The following is a 21,398-nucleotide window of genomic DNA, read 5'->3' on the forward strand; positions in this document are numbered from 1 at the left end:
CGGAGTGGCTGTTCTGCTGCTGGGTGGGTCTCACAGAGCCACGCATACTCTGTCAATCTCTTACATCCCAGTGTATGCATTTAGATGTGACAGGTGGGAGTCGAGGCCTGAAACCTGAGAATCCTGACTAGGCTTCATGATATCAACTCAGAACTTTGATCTTTTTGAAAAAAATATGTTTCTCACTACAAATACATGTGTGCATGTGTCTGTGTATGTATACACACATATATATTTATCTATTAGAGGAAATTTAGGATATGTAAATGAAATCATCTCTAATCTCACCCCACCCCAAAGAACCGGTGTTACTACCTGGCTTTAGTCTTCCCATTTACAGTGTACAACATTTGTTAAGCACTTACTGTGTGCCAAGAGTTTACTGCTCCATGCTGTATGATCTCTATCTCATGTTAACCTCTAATCTCACATCAGGTATTTGCTATCTTTTTATAGACATATTTATACTTTCTTAATTTTTAAGGTCAGTGAGATTATACTGTTTTGTAACCTTGCCTTTCTTAGTCCATACCATCAAAATTTTTTCCCATGTTATCAAATATTCATCAGCAGAGTCATTTATGACGGCTGCATAATGTTTTATTGCAGGCAAATTCCATGCTTCTTAGACTGGGGTGCATGTATCCCTGAGGGCAAAGCCATAGGATAAATGTCACACATCTTCCTGAAGCAAAATTTGTGATTCAGAGCTTTAGGAGAGGGAAATAAAACACATTATTTTAATATCAAAACGAGTACAAATATATCATAGTGTAGAATGCAGAACACCCATATATGTCTTAATACAGGCCAGGCGCGGTGGCTTACGCCTATAATCCCAGCACTTTGGGAGGCCAAGGCAGGCAGATCACCTGAGGTCAGGAGTTCAAGACCAGCCTGGCCAACATGGTGAAACCCCCCGTCTCTACTAAAAATACAAAAATTAGCCAGGCGCAGTGGCTTGTGCCTGTAGTCCCAGCTACGCAGGAGGCTGAGGCAGGAGAATCGCTTGAACCCAAGAGGTGGAAGTTGCAGTGAGCCGAGATCACACCACTATACTCCAGCCTGGGTGACAGAGCGAGACTCTGTCTCAAAAAAAAAAAATGCAGCCAAGTCCAAGATCATGTTATTCCCCATAGTCCCATGTTCCCTCTCCTCTGAGGTTTGCAGAGACATCTAAGAAGCGCTGAATTCTAGTTCAAGCCCTTCTTTTTACAGATAAGGAAACTGAGACCCAGGGAGAAGAAGGGATTGCCCAAGGTCCAAGTATGTGCTCTGCAGAACCAAGGCACAGAAGCCAGGTAACCCCTGGGTCTGTCCCTTCCCACCGTTCCATATTTGGCATCACCTGTCAACTGTGTGTGGGCAGAGACCTGGCCCTTTGAGAAATCAACCCCCTGCTTATCAATAGTAGCAACTCTTGCCTTCCCACGTGATCCTTCTTTTAGCAGCAGCTTTTCCTTTTTCACCTTGCTCCCAGGATCTGAGCTGACTGCTCAGGTGGTCAGGAACTATAACCTCCATGGACAAAGGTAGATGCCCTCCCATGACCTTCTTAGACTCCATTGGCACTTAGATTTATTGCTTAATGCACTGTATTGTAAACATGTCTTTACTGGTCTGTTTTAGCCACGAGACTGGAGCCTTTTGAAGGCAAGAATTATGTGTTAGCATTATAATCTGCCATTTATTGGGTACTTACTAAATGCTGAACACTATGCTAGGTGTTTCGTCTGTAGTATCTAAAATATTTATAACAGCTGCCGGGCGCAGTGGCTCACGCCTGTAATCCCAGCACTTTGGGATGCCGAGGTGGGTGGATCACTTGAGGTCAGGTGTTCAAGACCAGCTTGGCCAACATGGTGAAACCCTGTCTCTACTAAAAATACAAAAATTAGCCAGGCACAGTGGCACACGCCTGCAATACCAGCTACTCAGGAGGCTGAGGCAGGAGAATTGTTTGAACCCAGGAGGCAGAGGTTGCAGTGAGCCGAGATCGCGCTACTGCACTCCAGCCTGGGTGACAGAGCAAGACTCCATCTCAAAAAAACAAAACAAAACAAAATATATATATATATATATATATATATTTATAACAGCTTTTCAAAGTATGTATTATTATCTCCATTTATCAGGCAAAAAAAAGCTGAGTAAAAGAGTGTCCTTTGCCCATCATCATTCACTCATTTAGTAAACATTTATTGTACCCTTACACACCAGGACTTATGCTACATGCTGTAGACATGAGGATGAACAAAGCTGATACCACTCTGCCTTCATGGAACTTCTTGGTGGGTAGAGGAGATGATATTCAAAAATTATTTACAACCCATGGCAAGTGTAATGTAGCCTGAAGCCTATCTAACTGCCCTGGATTGAAGCCACCTCCACCCTTACCAGCAAGGCAACCTTGGGCAGCTCTGTTAACCTCTTTGCACCTCATCTTCCTCTTCTGTAAAATGGGGATAATAGTAGTAGCAACTCCATAGGGGTGCTGTGAAGAATAAAGAAATTAACCCATGTAAGGCACACAGAGAAGGGCCCCTGCACATTCCAGGCATATTGCTGCTGCTGCTGCTGCTGCTGCTGCTGCTGATGATGATGATGATATGAAGGAGAGGCATGGGGTGCTCGTATGTGATAGAGCAGGACCTACTTCAGGGGACATCTGATTGAGGTCTACAAGATTAATAGGTGTTACCTTGGCAAAGTGTGTGGGAGGCAGGGGGGGAAGCAGGGTGTTGGAGGGATGTTCCAGGCAGAGAGAATAGCATGTCAAAGCATAGGGGGCGGGCTTACCTGAGGAACTGCAAGGAGTGAAGCTGAAATGGGCCCGGCTGGGAAGCAGGAGCCTGTGCTACAAACACAGCTCCAGGACCAGGTTCTCTGCACCACAGTCTTGATCTAGGCCATGGGAGATGCTCAGTAAATGTTTGTCAAGTGAGCGAGCAGCTCATGGACAAACAGCTACGTTGGGTCCACATGGTTCTGTTGTCACCCAAGTCCATTGTCCCATATACAGCATGATATGTAGACAGCCCCTTCCCAGCTGTCAAACTGTATACATCCATGTTTTGGTCCCTCTCTTCTTGACAGTAAACTAAATCCTGTGAGTTTGGGTGCAGACCTCCAATATCTGGGACTCACTGAGGTGGCCGCGGCTAGAATCCCCATGCTATAGCCAGGGGCTCAGATCTAAGCCAGTGGTATTCAGACTCTTTAGTAGCAGAACTCTGCCTTGAAATAATCTTAGCAGAAATCCAGTATATGGTACAGGGACAGGCAGAGCTTCTGCCCTTGAGGGGCAGACATAGGGCCTCAGCCCCTGTGCACCTGAGAAAACACTAGGGCTCTGTAAAGCACAGTTAGAAAAACTAGGGTTGAACCCAAACCCCATCTTCCAGGTGGGGAAACTTAAGATCCAGAGAAGGAGTGACTCTCCAGAGTCACTAGGGACAGACCCAGAACTGGCCCCAGACATCTGGTATCAATTCTGCTACATCAAGATTTTCCGGCACTTCGCCCTAACTGCCCCTAGCCCCTCTCAGTGTGCAGGGAGTCTTGAGATGGGGTGGGGGCACGTGGCTGTGGTCTTGTCAAGTCCAGCCTCCAGCCCCAGTTGGGGCATGGCCCACATGAGACAAAAATCCACAGGGCAGGCGTGGATGGGTTGCTCAGGGTCATGGCCTGGTTATGCCATGTCTTTTTTTTTTTTTTTTTTTTTTTTTCCTGCTGCTGCTTCTTTTTTAATTGAGTTTGAGGTGGTTGTTTTTTGTTTCCTTAAGAAATGGAAAAGAATGAAGCTGCGTAAATACAACTATATTAACTCCCTGGAAAACCTCCTGCCATTTTAACTCTGTTACTGGAGAAATAAAAGAGAAATAATTTGTCCACCCACACTTAGCTCTTTCTGACGAAGGTAGGTGAATATTGCTTTGCTAATCGAGGGTGACTGCTGGAAGTGGAGCCACGCTGACTGATCCCAGATTGAGAGGCAGCCACAGTCACCCCAAAAAGGGTGGCAGAGCCCTGCCTGTGGACAGGGCCGGAGTCATCGGCCCGCATGGCCCATCTTCCACAGGTCTCCCCAAGCCGATAGTGATGGAGGCACTGGACGAGGCTGAAGGGCTCCAGGACTCACAGAGAGAGATGCCGCCACCCCCTCCTCCCTCGCCGCCCTCAGATCCAGCTCAGAAGCCACCACCTCGAGGCGCTGGGAGCCACTCCCTCACTCTCAGGAGCAGCCTGTGCCTGTTCGCTGCCTCACAGTTGCTGGTAAGGATGGCACAGGCCTCACGAGGGTCTGGAGAGAGGGTGGGTGGAGGGCCAGCCTCCCACTTCCTCCCCAGGATGGCCACCTGGAAGGCAGGAGGATAAGGGGCCTCCCTGGTATTCCTCAGGAGCTCCAAGCCCTCAAGGCTGGGATGAGGGGAAGGCTGGAATTCTGAGCTACCGCATCAGCATCTGAGACCTCACACCCTGCCTTCCTAACCTAAGAATCCAGAACACAGGGCCTCCCCAACCCCTGACCTCCCCGACCCCTGACCCTGCAGGGTTCTCCTGAGAACTCCTGTCTGTGGAGGCCTTTCTGGGAGACTACCCTTTTGATGTACATGTTTGTGAGGTCCTCTCTGGAAAGGGCTTTCTCTTGGTTCCCTTCAGTCAGCTTTTCTCCAAGGAGAGTCCTGAGGCCTCCCCTGGGCACGTAGCACCGGGGCCCTGCTCTCAGCTGCCCAGTCTGGACCTTAGAGGTTCAGGAGCCTCCATGAAGGGCCAGGTTGAGGCTGCAGGTGAGCTCTGCTGGGGGAACACGGGGGAAGGGGGCCGGCTCCATACTCAGTCTGCTCCCCTGTGCCCCAGCTTGCCTGCGGGGTGCTCTGGTTCAGCGGCTATGGCCACGTCTGGTCACAGAACGCCACAAACCTCATCTCCTCTTTGCTGACACTCCTGAAACAGCTGGAACCCACGGTGAGTAAGCTTTGGGGAGTCCTGGGGTAGCAGGGACCTGTTGGGGGCCTCTAGTCCCACCCTCCCCAACCTCCAGATCGGGCTTCTCTGAGTTCAGAAGATACTTCCAAGCCCCTAAAGTTCTGCCTGCTCCCCACCCCAGACCTGGGATGTGATTTTCAGAGTCTTGGTTTTGTCATCATTGCAAGAGCTGAGAACTCTGCCCCCACCACCACCCTGACCTGTTTATCTGATGTTCCCCAGGCCTGGCTTGACTCTGGGACGTGGGGAGTCCCCAGTCTGCTGCTGGTCTTTCTGTCCGTGGGCCTGGTCCTCGTTACCACCCTGGTAAGGCGCCTCCCGACCCCAACCTCAAGGCTGTCCTCCTCTGACCTTGAGGCCGGGATTTCTACCAGCTCCCATCTGACTTACAGGCTGGACGTTCTGGGTGGGGCAAGGAGGGATACCTATCTCTTTGCCCAAGTGTGCCAGCCTGGGGCAAGAGCCTTCTTCTTTCCGAAAATTGGTTTGCAGTGATCTGGGCTAAGGAAAGGGGATGAGACAGGGAGAAAACTGGTGTAGGAACTCCCAAGCCCCCCTGAGAAGGCCTGAAGCCACAAGAAACAGAGAGCTGGGAGAGGGAGGGGTAGGGAGGGAGAGTAGGCATGGAGCCTTCCATCGAGGCCAGGGGCAGTGCCTTGTGGACAACTCCCAGGAGAGCAGGGCTGCTCTAGACACCTTGAGGGAGTGGGGGGGGCATCAATCCCATGGGCACTCCAGGAACACGGGGGGGCAGCCAGCATGGTCCCAGATCCGTGATGCTGTACACCCCAACCAGGTGTGGCACCTCCTGAGGACACCCCCAGAGTCACCCACCCCACTGCCCCCTGAGGACAGGCGCCAGTCAGTGAGCCGCCAGCCCTCCTTCACCTACTCAGAGTGGATGGAGGAGAAAATCGAGGATGACTTCCTGGACCTCGACCCGGTGCCCGAGACTCCTGTGTTTGATTGTGTGATGGACATCAAGCCTGAGGCTGACCCCACCTCGCTCACCGTCAAGTCCATGGGTCTGCAGGAGAGGTGGGAGGGGTGGAGGAGGGGTGGGCTCTTCGGGCCCTTGAGCTCTTAGCTCCTGATCAGAAGAGTGGATGCCTGACTCTGACTCCCGGTGCCCAGGGCAGAGCTGGCCTCATAGCTTAGCCAGTGTAGACACATGCTATCCAGGTCATTCATAGAGATCAAAGTGCCCCAAGATGAATGTAGTAACATTACTGCACACGCACACATAGGTGTACACATGTTCACACACACTCTCCCATGCTCAAGTAAGTTTGGGTGGTTTTCTTTGCTGCAGGACTTGTCAGGGCCTTTAACATGCTTGTGTTCATTGTAAATCAGCAAGGGGGCAGTATGTGGCATTTCCCAAAGTCACTTGACCACAGAACTCTATTTTTTTTTTTTTACTTTTATTTTGGATTGAGGGGGTGCATGTGCAGTGTTGTTACCTGAGCATATTGCATAATGCTGAGGTTTGGGGTACAAATGATCCCATCACCCAGGTACTGGGTGTACCAGCAGTTAGTAGTACCTAGCAGTTAGTTTTTCAACCCTTGCCCGCCTCTCTCCCTCCCTCCTCTAGTAGTCCCCAGTTTCTATTGTTGCCATCTTTATGTACCTGGGTACCCAATTAGAACCTGTTTTTATAGGGTAGCTCATAGTGTTCCACAGAGCACACTTTGAGAAGTATAGACACCCTCTTTTCAGAGTCTAGGTGGGTGATCCAGATCACACCAAATTTGAGTTACCCATGTGATGTCACAGAAAGAACACTGGGTGTGGAGTCAGGAAACCTAGCTTTTTGTTTCAGCTCTGCCACCCCCTTACTGGGAGAGCCTGGACAACTCTTGGCCCTTCATGGGGACTCAGTTTCCCCTTGTATGTAATGAAGCCCCATCCTGTCCTGTGGTCTGAGACTCTGCGTATAGTAAAGTTGGCCCATTGTAGACATCCTTGCGGCCACCGTGCTGCTCCTGGGACTCCCTCCTTCCTGACAGCTGGGGTCCTGGCCTCTCCTGGACAATATGTCCTTGACTCACCAGCAGCCTCATCCCAGGGCTGTTGGGCCCAGGACTGCAGTGGGGAGGGTCTGGAGCCATCCTCTCGGCCCCAAGCCCTGCTTCTGTGCTTCAGGCAGGTGTCCCCTCTCTGAGCTTCCTGGGGACCACAGGGTAGAACTTCCTCCAATGGTGATGAAGGAGAGTCCAGGGCAAGGCCATGCTGGGGTAGCTTTGGATGGAACTTTTAGAACTGGAGCCCCAGATCCCCACTAAGTTAACATCTCCACTGCAGGAGGCAGGAGATAGGGAGTCAGGCCAATGCCTCAGGGCTGAGATTCACGCTTCTTTGTCAGGGGGTCTTGTCACACTCCCACTCCTCTTCCTCAACCCCACTCTGTTCCCAGCTGATCTCTCCCTTCCTCTTTTTCCCACCCCTGGAGACCCCAGCTCATGCCCGTCCCTCTGTCCCTGAGGCTCACACTCCCTTTCTTGGTCCTTCCAGGAGGGGTTCCAATGTCTCCCTGACCCTGGACATGTGCACTCCGGGCTGCAACGAGGAGGGCTTTGGCTATCTCATGTCCCCACGTGAGGAGTCCGCCCGCGAGTACCTGCTCAGCGCCTCCCGTGTCCTCCAAGCAGAAGAGCTTCACGAAAAGGCCCTGGACCCTTTCCTGCTGCAGGCGGAATTCTTTGTGAGTTCCCTTGAGCTGGTCGCCCCACTGTGTGCAGACCCATGTCAATCATCCACCTGCCCAGGTGGTGGAGCGTGGTGCCTGGAAGTCAGCATCTGCAGTAGATTAGTATCACTTTATTATCAGCTCTCCCACCATCTTGGGCAAGCTGCTTTCCCTCTGAGCTTCAGTTTCCTCATCTGGAAAATGGGGATGAAAATAATAGGATTGTTGCAAAGATTAAAGAGACTAATAACATGTGCAGAGCACCCAGCCAGGTGATGGAGGTACAGTGACAATGCTAAGTCTTTATTGCCCAGTGCTGTGCTCTGAAAGCCCAGAGAACCTTCACTTCTAACTCTTCTGTTTTCCCACTTTCCTCCTGCCGAGCGTTGTTCTTCTGCCTTTGAAATCTCTCTAGCGGCCTCCCCTCGTTACCACCCCTGGGGCCCTAGCTTAGGTCCTAATCACCTCCACCCTGGCTTCTGCAGCAGCCTCCAGCTGCCTCCTATTGGACTTTGAGGGGCTCAATAAATGGCACCCCTGTTTACCTGCCTGAGTGCTCAGCCAGTTAAGAGCTAAGGCATAGGAGATTACAATATCACCTTTGTTGTCAATAAAATACAGGTTGGAAATGAGGCTTAGCAGGGTATAGCAAGAGTGAGCCTCCCGATACTGAGACCCAGAATTAGACGCACTTTCCACCCTCCACAGGGGTGCCGGCACATCTCGGACCTTGCCACATGGGGGCACCCCTATAATTCTTTCCTGGCAGGAGGGCCCTGAGAGGAGGAGGAAGGAAGGGGCTGAGGCTCCAAAGCTCCATTCCTCAACCAAATTCACCAAACAGGTAACTCCTCACTTCTGTGAGCAGGAAAAGGCGAGAGGCCAAGAGTATCTGGGGCAAGTTCCTCCTGGTAGAAGCCAGAGGGGTACAGAAGCAGGTGCCTCCTCCCTCATAGCTCCCTTCCTTTGGCCTCCGCTCTGGGCCTGTCTGGACCGGGTAGCTCTCCCCTGTGAGAAGACCTCCATCATCATCTGATCTGCTGCTCCAAGTTCTCCAGAACTTGGTACCACCTGCATACACCATCAGCACACCTCACCTGGTGTGGCCCCAGCCTCCTTTTCCAGCCTTATGCCCCATGCCCCACCCCTGCAGGGACTGTCCACTTCAAACTGGGCCAGCCTCGCCTGTGCCTTTCTCCTGCCATGCCTTTGCTCACATCATCACTCACTCCAGATGCTTCTAGAAAGCCTTCCTCAACCACCCCAGCCTCAGCTCCTCCTCTGAGCTCCCACTGCCATCATCTCCCCTTCGAGAAAGAATCACATCCTCTACCTCATTTCCTGTTCGGTGGGTCATTGTTGAGGAAGGAGCGTGGCCTGAGCACCCACTCCGGGGGCAGTTTTTTACGTGTTGTATTTTGATTTTGATTTTCACAATCCTGGAAAGTTTGATGATCCTCATTTTACAAAGCCGATACTTAGTGTGTCCAAAAACAATGAACAGTGTGAAGCTAGGTGCAGTCAGGGGCTAAGCTGGTGGACAGACTGGAAGGAAATGCAGAGGCAAGAGGCATGGAGAGTCATCCTGGAGGATGTCAGGAGGAGACAGACTCATAGGTGAACTTTTTTTTTTTTTTGAGATAGAGTTTCACTCGTTGCCCAGGCTGGAGTGCAGTGGTGCGATCTTGTCTCACTGCAACCTCCGCCTTCCAGTTCCAAGCGATTCTTCTGCCTCAGCCTCCCTAGTGGCTGGGATTACAGGGGCCCGCCACCATGTCCAGTTAATTTTTGTATTTTTATTAGAGACGGGGTTTCAACATGTTGGCCAGGGTGGTCTCAAACTCCTGACTTCGTGATCCGCCTGCCTCAGCCTCCCAAAGTGCTGAGATTACAGGCGTGAGCCACCGCGCCCCGGCAGAGGTGAACTTTAAAGGGTGGGAACAACTTGGAGAGATGGGGGTAGGGGAGACCAGTGCCCTCAGGAGGCAGAACGTCACAAGCTCAGACTCAGAGGCAGGACTGAGAACAGCAGATTAACAACAGGGGAGAAACAGGCCTAACTGGAAGTAAAGAGAGGCCAGATTCAAGAAGCCCTCACATGCCAGGAGAGAAGTTCAGACTCAGAGCTCTGGACACAGACAGTGGTTGGGAGGTGCAGATACTCCCGGGATCTCAGAAAGAGGCTTCTCTCCTTCTGGAGAATCAGGGAAGGCTTCTCAGAGGAGGTGGGACATGAGATGAGGATGGGGTGTGTGTTACCACAGAGCAAGCAGCATGAACCCAGGTCCCGAGATAGGGATGCCCAGGGAGGAATGCTGCCCAGGGAGCGTGGAAGAAGGCAGCCATTGACCAGGTCACTTTTTGTCTTTTTCTTCATTCATCAGCTATTTATTGACTGTCTATATGTGGCAGGCTGGCTCTCCATAAACAGTAGTCATTATAATATTTATTACACACTCAGCATGTGCCAGGCACTGTTCTGAATGCTTCGTGAGCACTAACTCTCTTAATAGTAAATGTTTGTTGAATGAATGCGTGCACTCAAGCCAGCCCCTGGGCTAGGAGTTGGGGGCACAGCAGCCCCTGGATTCAAACATCTGTGAGGGCCCATAGCTGCTCACACCCCGTGTCCTCCTTCCACAGGAAATCCCCATGAACTTTGTGGATCCGAAAGAGTACAATATCCCTGGGCTGGTGCGGAAGAACCGGTACAAAACCATACTTCCCAGTGAGTACTTGCTGCCCCAGAGAGATGGGGGCAGGCTTAGCTTCACCTGGGGACCCCCTCACCCTGAGGAGGACCGTAAGCCCACAGCTGGGCCTCCAGGGGTGACAGGACACTCATCACTGGAGGAGGTGGGACAGAGGGCTGGGGGTTGCTGGCTGAAGGGAAGCGCCGCCCTGGTGAGGCCAGAGGCGAGTACATTTCCTCGCACAGCACTCTCTGGTCCTTTGCCCTGCCTGGCCACGTGTTGTGCTGGGCCCTCTAGAGACCCAGAGAGAAAGGGTGGTAATGACAGCAGCTCCTGGCCACACTGTGGTAACCGCAACTCTTTTCAGAGCGGGCAGATTTTAAGGAAAGGAAGTTAAGGCTTAGAGAGGTTAAGTGGCTCACCTGCAGTCCCACAGCTAGGAAGTGCAGAGCTGAATTTCAGACCTGGGCCTCTGTGATCCCAGAGTCAGGCTCTCTGTCTACACTGTGTGGAGTGTGGTCGAACTGTAAGCCCTCTAACAGGGACATCCACTCCCACAGGCAAATGAGTTGTCTCTGTCAGGGAGTGAGCTCCCCATTACTCAGTGTATTCAAGCGAGGCGGCATGAGCAGTCCCCTAGAAGGTCTGAAAGAGGTTTTCCTCCTTTGGGGGCAGTTAGACCAGGTGACCTGATGCTCCTCTTTCAGCCCTGGGGTATCATTTTCAGATAACTTTTATCAAGCCTCGATGAGCCTGCCACCCTCGCCAAGTTCTGACCCCAGGCCCCAGGGCTAGCTTGGGTGTTGACTTGTTGAAAGTGAATCCCCGTAAACCTACTCCATTCAGTTTGTGGAGGAGCGAGGCTTTTAAAAAGCAGTTTTGCCATCAGCATCTCCAACAACATGTAAGATGTCATGACTTATTTTTAACTTTTAAAATATCGACTTGTAGTTGCTATGGTTACACAGTCTCTAGGTAGTTGCGGTTAAACAAAGCGCCATTTAAGGCCAGGATGCATTATTCAAGGATGCTCACCTCTTCCCTCGTCTTGCCCTCCCCGATCCCAGCCCTACCTGGAGGGAGGGACTCGAGTATCCTAGAACCTTGGACTTTGCTGGCTGCTCAGAATGGCCACTGGGGGAAGGTGGGAGCAGACTAGGATTCCATGCAGATGCAGTCCCCGCTGCATTCCAAGAGGCTCAAGCTGCCTCCAGCCATGCCCTGAGCCTCCAGGCCCCCGAGCCCAATAAAGAATCTTGTCTGTGTCCAGCAAGAATGGAGCCTGTGCCCTCAGAGACTGGGTTGGCGGGTGCAGAGGGCAGGTGAGGCTGAGCAGTGGCTGCCTCTCAGATCCAGGACACGCTGAGGTTTGTTCTCTCATTCACTGGGCACACATTTCCTCGGCTCCTGCCCCAGGGGCTGAGGATTTAGACGTAAATAGGACACAGACTCTGTGCACAAGGAGCTTCCAGCCTAGTGGGGGAGAGAGGTCCATGCACAGTTACAGTCAGAGTGACCAGTAACCCACAGGCAGTATTGAGAATGAGATGCTGGGAGCAATTTCTGTCCCCTTCTCCACTGTGTCCCAAGCATCAAAGCAGTGCTGCCTGGCACATAGTAAACATTCTGCACCTATTTGGATTGTTTTAATTTTTGTAGAGATGGAGGTCTTGCTCTGTTGACCAGGCTGGTCTCGAACTTCTGGCCTCAAGCTATCCTCGCCTGCTTCGGCCTCCCAAAGTGCTGGGATTATAGGCATGAGCCACCATGTCGGGCTCTGCACCTATTTGAATGAATGAATGAATAATATCTCTCAAATCTACATCATCTTCTCCAGCCTCACTGCCAAAAGATGTTTTTGAGGTTAGGGCTTTCATGTTGCCCAGTTCCAGGGGACACCATTTACATAGACTACATTGACATAAGTGCCCCCTGGAGCCGTGCCAGGCTGGACAGCCCTGTGATCCTTGACACTTCTTGGATCATTGCAGTAAAACTCTAACTGTTCTTCTGGCTCCCACACTCTCCTCTCCATCTTCTACCATTGCCACCAAAATGAGGCAAAACAAATCTAATTGTGTCATTCTCTTCCTTAAATGCCATCATTGTTGTCACCCTTGTAATCCTCAGGTTTAAGTCCAGCTTTCTTTCTTTTTTTTTTGAGACAGAGTCTCACTCTGCTGCCCAGGCTAGAGTGCAGTGGCACAGTCTCGGCTCACTGCAACCTCTGCCTCCTGGGTTCAAGCAATTTCTGGCTAATTTTTGTATTTTTAGTAGAAACAGGGTTTGACCATGTTTGGCCAGGCTGGTCTCCAACTCCTGACCTCAAGTGGTCCACCCACCTCAGCCTCCCAAAGTGTTGGGCTTACAGGCTTGAGCCACCACACCCGGCCTAAATCCAGCTTTCTAAGCCTGGTTTATAAGACCGTTTGTCGCCTGGTTCCTCTGCAGCCTCACCACTCACCACTCCCTACCCTGCGCTGTGCACGTGAATCTGACAGAACAGCATTGCCTGCAGACAAGGAGAAGGGAGATGGCCCATACAGAGCTTCCTGCCCCTCTCTGCTGCAGGTCCCCCAAAAGCCCCACTCCCACTTACCCTCGCTCCTCTGCATCCCTGCCACCCTCTACACCCCCTCTTCACAAGAACTTCCCCAAATCACCTGCCAAAACCTTAGACAGTGGGGTTGGGCTAAAGAGGCGAAGCTTGTGCCCTTTACCTCCCCAATTTCTCCTACCGGGTTTAGGATCCTTCTTTTTATCCTTTAACTTGTAGAACTTGTAATAATGTCAGGAATAACAGCAACTGATACTTTGTGTTGGTCCTAGTTACTGGCATAAGGACTCTAGTTGTGAAAGTTAACTCCTTTACAAGATGAGCAAGGTCATTGTGGAATGACCATCCCCAGGTTACAGATAAGGCACAGGGAGATAAAGTAAATTGTCCATGTTGACACTGCTAGTAAGTCAGAATCAGGATTTGAACCTAGCCTCTCTGGCTCAGCAGTGTAGACTCTTAATGACTCCCCTATACTGCCTGTGAGTGCCTCCTAATGTGCACACTGGAAATGCCTTTAGTCCAGTCCTCCCTATTATAGGAAAGAAACTGAGTCCTGGACAAGTGGGCTGATGACAAAACTAAACCAGAACCCAGGAATCCGGGGCCCCAGCCAGCTTCCCCCTTACCCCATACAACCTCAGTCTCAGCCTCTGCAGGCTGACAGAATAGTCAATGCAGGGAGGCTCTAGCTGGAACAAAACAAAATCTACTCCAGGAAGAAGAGCAGGGTGGGGGCTGGGCACAGTGGCTCATGCCTATAACCCCAGCACATTGAGAGGCCGAGGTAGGAGGATCACTTGAGCCAGGAATTGGAGACCAGCCTAGTCAACATAGCAAGACCTCATCTCTACCAAAAAAAGTAAATAAAAATAAAAAAATCAATTTAGCCAGGTACAGTGGCGCATGGCTATAGTCCTGCTTACTCAGGAGGTTGAAGCAGAAGGATCACTTGGGCCCAGGAGTTTGAGGCGGCAGCGAGCCATAATCGTGCCACTGCACTCCAGCCTGAGTGACAGAGACCCTTTTACTGTGGGATTTGACATGTGAATAAATTGAAAGGAAAAAAACCTTTTTGCATATGTGGACATGAGGCTAAGACCCTACAGTCTTAATCCAGATAGAGGAGACTATCGTTTTCATGTTAATAGCCTTCCTCAACTTTCTACTCCCGAATCTTAACAGCCCTTTATACTTATAAAGCACTTTACAGTTTATACAGAACTTTCATATCTCTTTTCTCGTTCATCTTCCCAACAGCCCAAACAAGTAGGCATCTTTGCCTCCATTTGACAGATAGGAAAACTGAGGCTTAGAAAGTCCATATGTTTTACAAGCCTACACAGCAAGTCAATGACAGTGTGTACTCAAGCTAGCTGTCTCTTGCTGAACAAGATCTGTACAGGGATTTCCCTAGGTAATTCCATTCTTGACTTAGCTGTCTCCTCTCCAGAAGCTAAGACGCAGTGAGTATAGGGCAACTTAAGAGGCACAAGCTAAGGATAGAGACAGAGGTAGAGACCCGGGGACCCCCCTCTCTCTCCACCCTCCTCCTCATCCTGAGTCCTCACCTGCAAAATGAACCATGAATGGGTCAATGTTTTGCTGCTGGCCAAGGGAAGGAAGAACTGCTGAGGTCGCAGAAGAAATGTGGGTATGCTAGAATAGGCCAGAGGAGGTGGGCCCTGCACCAGAGGGCCCAGCTTCCAGCCTTACTTGTCTCCCACCACCCCAGACCCTCACAGCAGAGTGTGTCTGACCTCACCAGACCCTGACGACCCTCTGAGTTCCTACATCAATGCCAACTACATCCGGGTACGTATTCCCACCCTGACGGCCTCTTGCTCAAGGGGAGGCCTGAGTCGATGGGATCCATCCTCCAGCCTTGTCCCTATACCAGTCTGGCTCCTGCCAGCTCCTGGGAAGAGCCTGAGTGTGGGGATGGGGTCCTGGGAGCACTGTCTCTGACCCTGACAGCCTGGACTTGGCTGGCCACAGGGCTATGGTGGGGAGGAGAAGGTGTACATCGCCACTCAGGGACCCATCGTCAGCACGGTCGCCGACTTCTGGCGCATGGTGTGGCAGGAGCACACGCCCATCATTGTCATGATCACCAACATCGAGGAGATGAATGAGGTAGGGACCCCCGTCCCCATTCTAAGTGTCTGCTACATTGCGCCCTACACTAAGTGTCTTGTTCTCAAATTAATCTTTATGACAATCTCACGAGGTTGGCGGTGTTCACTCTGCTGCCAAGATGAGGAGATGTGAGGCTCGATGAGGTTAAGTCATTTGCCCTGGGCTTCACAGATAGAGGCATGCCTGGAGGTGGCCTCTCCACTTCCGGTGCCCGTGACCTTAAACACAGCACTCTGCTGCCTCCCAGCCTGCCGGGACAGATGTTGGCTACTCCTGTACCCATAAGGGCCCATTTAACCGAATCTCCATAAAAGTCCTTCAGATGGGTAGCACTTCTGTTTTCCAGAGGAAGAAACTGAGACTCAGGAAAGGGAAGTAGCTTATAGAAGTTGCAGCTGAGATTTGAACCCAACACTCTATAGCAGCAACCCTGTTGCCCTTGTGTATCTCTCCGCTGGCCCTGAAGAGTGTTGTAGAGAGTGTGGGAAGGGAACAGGATTGTATGGCAGCCTGATCTGGGTCCCTGCAGAAATGCACCGAGTATTGGCCGGAGGAGCAGGTGGTGTACGACGGTGTTGAGATCACTGTGCAGAAAGTCATTCACACGGAGGATTACCGGCTGCGACTCATCTCCCTCAAGGTGAGGCCTGGGGCAGGGCTGGGTGAAGCTGAGGATGAGTGTAGGGGCTTAACTGGGGACTCCACAGAGAACAGGTTCCCCAAGTCCACTGTAACTGACATAAAAGCCAGTGTCACTCTCAGATTTTCTGATAATTACGGATGAGTGAGAGGTGAATGGACTTGGGGACCAGAGGTAGAATCAAACCCCTTGCATTTCCCAGTTCTCAGTTACATTTCATGCTGTTGGGCTCTCTCTGTCTCTCTACTCTGTCATTCATAATGCATTCTAGCTATGCTTCAAATGTACCCACGGCCAGGACTGTCTGGATGAGGGGACTTCAGCAGCCTCCAGCACTGTGCTTATAATTGAGGGTTCATCATGACTTTGAGATCCTCCCTAGAAACATCTCTTCACCTGGGATCCTGGGCTTCTGGCCTGTAGTGCCCAATCTGTCCACAAGAGGGCAGGCACTCTTTGCTGCTTTGGGGTTGTACAGGGGGCTGTGGTTACAGAAAACAGCAAGAAAAAGGAAGACACACAAAATATGAGCAATACAAAACAGCCCAGAAGAGTGGGGGAAGGTATCCTCCCACCCTGAAGTTGTGCTTCTTCCAGGATCAGCATAATAGAGGAGACTGTTCCTTTGAAATCGGGATTAGTGGATTCTGTTTGTGAGAAATAAGACCCATGTTTAGGGAAGGCTGTAATAACCCCAAAGGCTGGAAGAGGTGAACCAGGCATCAGGAAGCTGATGCCCTATCCGGGAGCAGCCAAGGAAGTTCATTGATGCTGACAGCCACAGGGGTTACTGAGCACAAGACCGGAGACTTGGCCCTCTGAGCTGTTCCCTCTCCCACTGGATAGGGGCTAGGTAGGGTGTCGAGAGCATCTCAGCCCCCAAGAGCAGTGTCCCCACAAGCAGCTCTAAGATCCAGGTCTTGTTGGAGGGCGTGAAGGGCCAGGAAGTGAAGAGCAGAGGTAGTGGTCGCTGTCACAGCCAGGTAACCCAGGACTTGAGAAAATGGCTTCCTGATTAGAAATTCCCCAGAAAGACAGGCTGAGATGAGGCACGGCTGCTCACTTTCTCAATGCCATGGAGATGATGAGGGAAGAACCAGGGCATCTTGGAGTTTGAGGGAATTTACTTTTGTCCATAAGACATTACAAGCACCTGGCCTGAGCTTGGTTCTGGGTTGGGTACTGTGAACACAGAGCTTCCCAAAACTTGGACTCTTTCTTTGAGAAGCATGTATAAGATGGTAAGTACTGAGCTAGAGATAGGTATATAGAATATAGGATATGTATATCATATGATGTTATATTGGATGAGTATAGGATATGTATATCATATATGTATGTATATATGATATACATATCCTATATATACCTATATATAAAATAGATATAATATAAATATATAATATATAAAATATAAATATATATAGGGGTGTGTGTGTGTGTGTGTGTGTGTATATATATGTATAAAAGAAGGACACTCTGCCATCTAATGTGCTCAGGTAGGGCTTCCTGTAAGTGGTGGTGCTGATGGGGTCTTGAATGATAAGTAAGAGTTGACCAGGAGCAAACAAGTCAGGAGAACTTGTTTGAGTGAGAAAAAAATAAAAGTAAGGACATGGAAGATGGAATACTTGTGTGCATGTGTGTGTGCACATGTGTTTGCGTGTGCTGCTGAGATTTTACCTACAAACCTTTTGGAGTGTGGGAGCATTGAGTACAAGTATGCAGGGGCAGCAGGTGTGTCTGGAAGGGCAGGCCCTGTAGCAGTTGTCTTCCTAGCTAGGTGAAGGACTGAGGAGAGTGGGTCTTATTCTGAGAGCAGTGAGAGACATTGAAGGATGTTGTGGTCTGCTCAGGCTGCTATAACAAAATACCATAGACCAGGTAGCTTGTAAGCAACAGGTTTATTTTTCACAGTTCTGGAGGCTGGGAAGTCCAAGATCAAGGCACCGTGACCCTGGTGAGGACCCACTTCCAGGGTCATGTCCTCATGCGGCAGAAGGAGTGAAAGCTCCTTTTGTAAGAGCACTGATCCCATTTGTGAGGGCTCCATTCTCATGACTTAATCACCTCGCAAAGGCCCTCCCTTCAAATACCACCATGTTGGGATTTGGTTTCAACATGTGAACTTAAGGGGACACACACATTCAGTCCAAAGCCACGGGTTTTCAGCAGGAGAGCAGCATGTCCAGATGTGTGTTGTACACAGACTGTTTTGACTCTGTGAATCTGAGACAGTTGGGGATGAGGCAGAAATCCCCCACACTCGAGCAATGATAAAGATCCAGGTGGTAGTGAAGCGGGGAGTGTGAAGAGGTGGTAAAACTTGCAGCATTAATTGCAGCACTAAGATAGAGGCGAGTCACGCAGGCGCAGGCGAGGCACAGCAAGAGGCAAAGAAGAGTCCCGGGGCTGGGTTATGTGACAAAGGGATGACTGGGGGACCATTTGTTAAGATAAGGAACCCTGGAGACAGTAATAAATTGGAGAAGGGGCTCTTGGCCCCTCTTGGATGATCCTGAAGTTGTTGGGGCAGGACCAAAGACAAGATCCATGCCAAAGCCACTGACCAATCCCCAAAACCGAGCTGGCTTTGGGTCTGTGTCTGGTGCCACTGGGCAATGTGGTGCCACCTCAATGTGGGTGAAGTGGTTCCACTCTCTGTGTGCGTCCTGTGTTCTTCCTCCTCCCATCCCATCTCTATCTCTGGGCTGGTTTGTGAGCTGAAAGAGTTCACACATACCTGGGGTGGGCCTCTGTCTCCTCGACAGAGTGGGACTGAGGAGCGAGGCCTGAAGCATTACTGGTTCACATCCTGGCCCGACCAGAAGACCCCAGACCGGGCCCCCCCACTCCTGCACCTGGTGCGGGAGGTGGAGGAGGCAGCCCAGCAGGAGGGGCCCCACTGTGCCCCCATCATCGTCCACTGCAGGTGGGTCCTCCTAGCCAGCCACTGGAGCGGGGCAGCCCCCCACCCGCTGGGCTGCCCTGCCCCTCACCCCACCGGTCCCCTCGGCCCTCAGTGCAGGGATTGGGAGGACCGGCTGCTTCATTGCCACCAGCATCTGCTGCCAGCAGCTGCAGCAGGAGGGTGTGGTGGACATCCTGAAGACCACGTGCCAGCTCCGTCAGGACAGGTCAGCCCATGGGCGGGAGTGGGGACACACAAGGGAGCTAGAGCCCCGAGGGGGTAGAGGGAGAGACCCACATGTGCATGGGGGGGGCGAGGGGCAGATGGAAAACACTGGCACGGACTGATGGGAAGACAAGGAATAGCGAGGACAGCTGGGTAGAGGGGCAGGATCCAGACGGTGGGGGGCCAGATGAAGAGGGAAGAGAAGCAGAGCTGGTGGACAAAAGGGCAGAGGCTGAAAGTGGTAGGACATGTCATCTGTGTCCCTGATAGGAAGGGGCAGAGGGTAATGGTTGGCAAGAGTTGGTCTCTCCAAGATGCGCAGGGACAAGGCCTGGCAAGTGATTGCCACTCCATGGCTTTTGAGGCACCCTCCCACAGCCCATCCCTCCACGACCCTGCCCCCACTGTGCATCTCTGCTGGGCAGGGGCGGCATGATCCAGACATGCGAGCAGTACCAGTTTGTGCACCACGTCATGAGCCTCTACGAAAAGCAGCTGTCCCACCAGTCCCCAGAATGACTGCGCTTCTCCTACAAGGTTCTCTGGGCACTGCCCAGCCTGAGTCTCAGCCCTCACCCAGGGCCCCGCCTCGGGTCCTGGGCCTGCTCCCCGCTTCCTCCCCTTCAGTCAGCTCCCTCTGTCCTCTGTCAGCCTGGCCTGACCCCTACCCTCCAGCATTGCTCTTCCTACTGTACATATTGGGGAGTGGGGGGCAGGGTCGGGGAGGGGCATGCCAGGCCAGGCCTGGGGCCCCAGGGCCTGACCCACACCACACAGACCCCGGGCCCCAGTTTTTAACGATGGTTCCATCAATACCTGATCCAGAATGTTTCCGTGCTACACTTTGTGTCCTGCTGCAGTGTGTTCTGTCTGTCCATCCATCTCTGCTCTCTGTACCGGACACTGTGTCTCCTCGGCCAGGAAGGGGTGATGAGCTCCAGCCCCTAAGCAACCGGACTTGCCTGCCTCGGCCTCACCTGCACTTCTCCCAAAAGGCAGATGACCGGGAGTTAGGCATGGGGAGCTCCGGAGGGTTACCAGAGAGCTTTCATCTGAGGGAGAGTTCTCTAGGTTGGAGCGGGCATCACAGCCGGGGTGGCCTCTGGGTGTCAGATGCCCTCAGGAGGGTGCCCAGCCTGTGAAGCACTGGCAAGGTAGGGGGCAGATGGGGCGTGGAGAACCCAGAGGATCTAGGCCCTGTTGGGGAGGGGAGAGGAGCTCAAGGTTTGGGTGGGGACTCAGCCCCAGATCTGTGTGGGACATTTTTCTGTGTCACTGTGGGAAAGCCTTCCCAGAAGTCTCACTGCGTGTCGCTCTGCGTGTGTTCCCATGTCCATGCGTGTGTTGAGAGCCCATCAGGAGGGCATGCATGACTTTGGCAACATGTGTTATCTTGGAGCCACGTGTTTTTATTGCTGACTTTAAATATTTATCCCACGGCAGACAGAGACATTTGGTGTCTTTTTATAATTTGCTCGTGGTCATTGAATAGAGCAATAAACGGAGCATTTTGAGCAAAACTAACCTCCTGGGTCTGTGTGATTTGCCTCTCCCCTCCACTGCCTTCCTTCCTGTACCTGGGTCTTTGTGCCCCTCCCCAGCATGAGCACAGAGAGCTTGGCCCTTCTGCTCACTGGAGCCCCTTGTGGAGACTGGGAGTATGGAGCGAGTCCAAATTTGTAAAGCCAAACTGGGAACATTCTGCAGGATTCTCACACAGCCTCAACCCTGGGCCTGACAGTGGGCCATGGGGAGCCTCAAGGACAGGTGTGGAAGGCTTCCAAGGAAGGCACAGTGGCTGACAGGTCACCATTTCCAACAGACGTGCCAGAGAAGCCAAGGCTAGGGCAAGGAGACATTCAGGTCACACCCAGGCCCCTGCCTGTTGGTCAGACACTTATCCCATGTTAGCTCCACAGATCCCAACAGCAGCTGCAGCCCAGTAATTTCCCTTGTAAGGCCTGGGCTCAGAGTAGCTCCTCCCAAGGGGCCCAGGGAATCTGCATGTGGGCTGAGATCCTGAGCCATCCTGGACACTCCTGCTCTATTCTTGTCCCCTGCTCCCCTGGGATGGAGCAAAAGTAGCCATGATGCCACTGCTGGCAGGTGGGGGTCACTCCAGGGCAGAAGGAGGGGTCCAGGGCAAGGGTGCTGACCAACAAGTCCTTACAAGATGCCAGAACCTTGAGTGGGATCCAGGGTCCAGGCATGCGGGGTGTGCTACAGATGATGAGAAAACAATAGGGTGGGCCGGACACGGTGGCTCACGCCTATAATCCCAGCACTTTTGGAGGCCGAGGGGGGGCAGATCATCAGTTCGAGACCAGCCTGACCAACATGGTGAAACCCCATCTCTACTAAAAATACAAAAATTAGCCAGGCGTGGTGGTGCACGCCTGTAATCACAGATACTCAGGAGGCTGAGGCAGGAGAATCGCTTGAACCTGGGAGGCGGAGGTTGCAGTGAGCCGAGATCGTGCCACTGCATCCAGCCTGGGTGACAGAGAGAGACTCCATCTCAAAAAAAAAAAAAAGAAAGAAAACAACAGGTG

General features: G+C 51.8%; 1 protein-coding gene across 8 annotated transcripts in view; it reads left to right on the forward strand.

Annotated features, from left to right (window-relative positions):
- Positions 1-21,070, forward strand: part of PTPN5 (protein tyrosine phosphatase non-receptor type 5) — a 64,546-nt gene extending 43,476 nt beyond the window's left edge. For 2 of the 8 annotated variants that reach the window (XM_054524604.2, XM_054524603.2), the window contains 11 exons: positions 4,082-4,275; positions 4,861-4,968; positions 5,212-5,295; positions 5,786-6,027; positions 7,507-7,696; positions 10,325-10,409; positions 14,667-14,746; positions 14,930-15,067; positions 15,600-15,710; positions 18,482-18,847; positions 19,272-21,056. In XM_054524604.2, coding sequence (XP_054380579.1) covers positions 4,082-4,275; positions 4,861-4,968; positions 5,212-5,295; positions 5,786-6,027; positions 7,507-7,696; positions 10,325-10,409; positions 14,667-14,746; positions 14,930-15,067; positions 15,600-15,710; positions 18,482-18,847; positions 19,272-19,988 — 2,315 coding nt within the window. In that variant the 3' untranslated portion in view covers positions 19,989-21,056. Of the gene's footprint in view, positions 1-1,152; positions 1,302-4,081; positions 4,276-4,860; positions 4,969-5,211; positions 5,296-5,785; positions 6,028-7,506; positions 7,697-10,324; positions 10,410-14,666; positions 14,747-14,929; positions 15,068-15,599; positions 15,711-18,481; positions 18,848-19,271 lie in introns of those variants that run through there. The other 6 variants (XM_054524608.2, XM_054524606.2, XM_054524607.2 and 3 more) reach the window with 6 other exon arrangements.
- The last annotated feature ends 328 nt before the right edge of the window (positions 21,071-21,398 follow it).

This window comes from Pongo abelii, chromosome 9 (genome assembly GCF_028885655.2).
Source record: "Pongo abelii isolate AG06213 chromosome 9, NHGRI_mPonAbe1-v2.0_pri, whole genome shotgun sequence".
NCBI lineage: Eukaryota > Metazoa > Chordata > Mammalia > Primates > Hominidae > Pongo > Pongo abelii.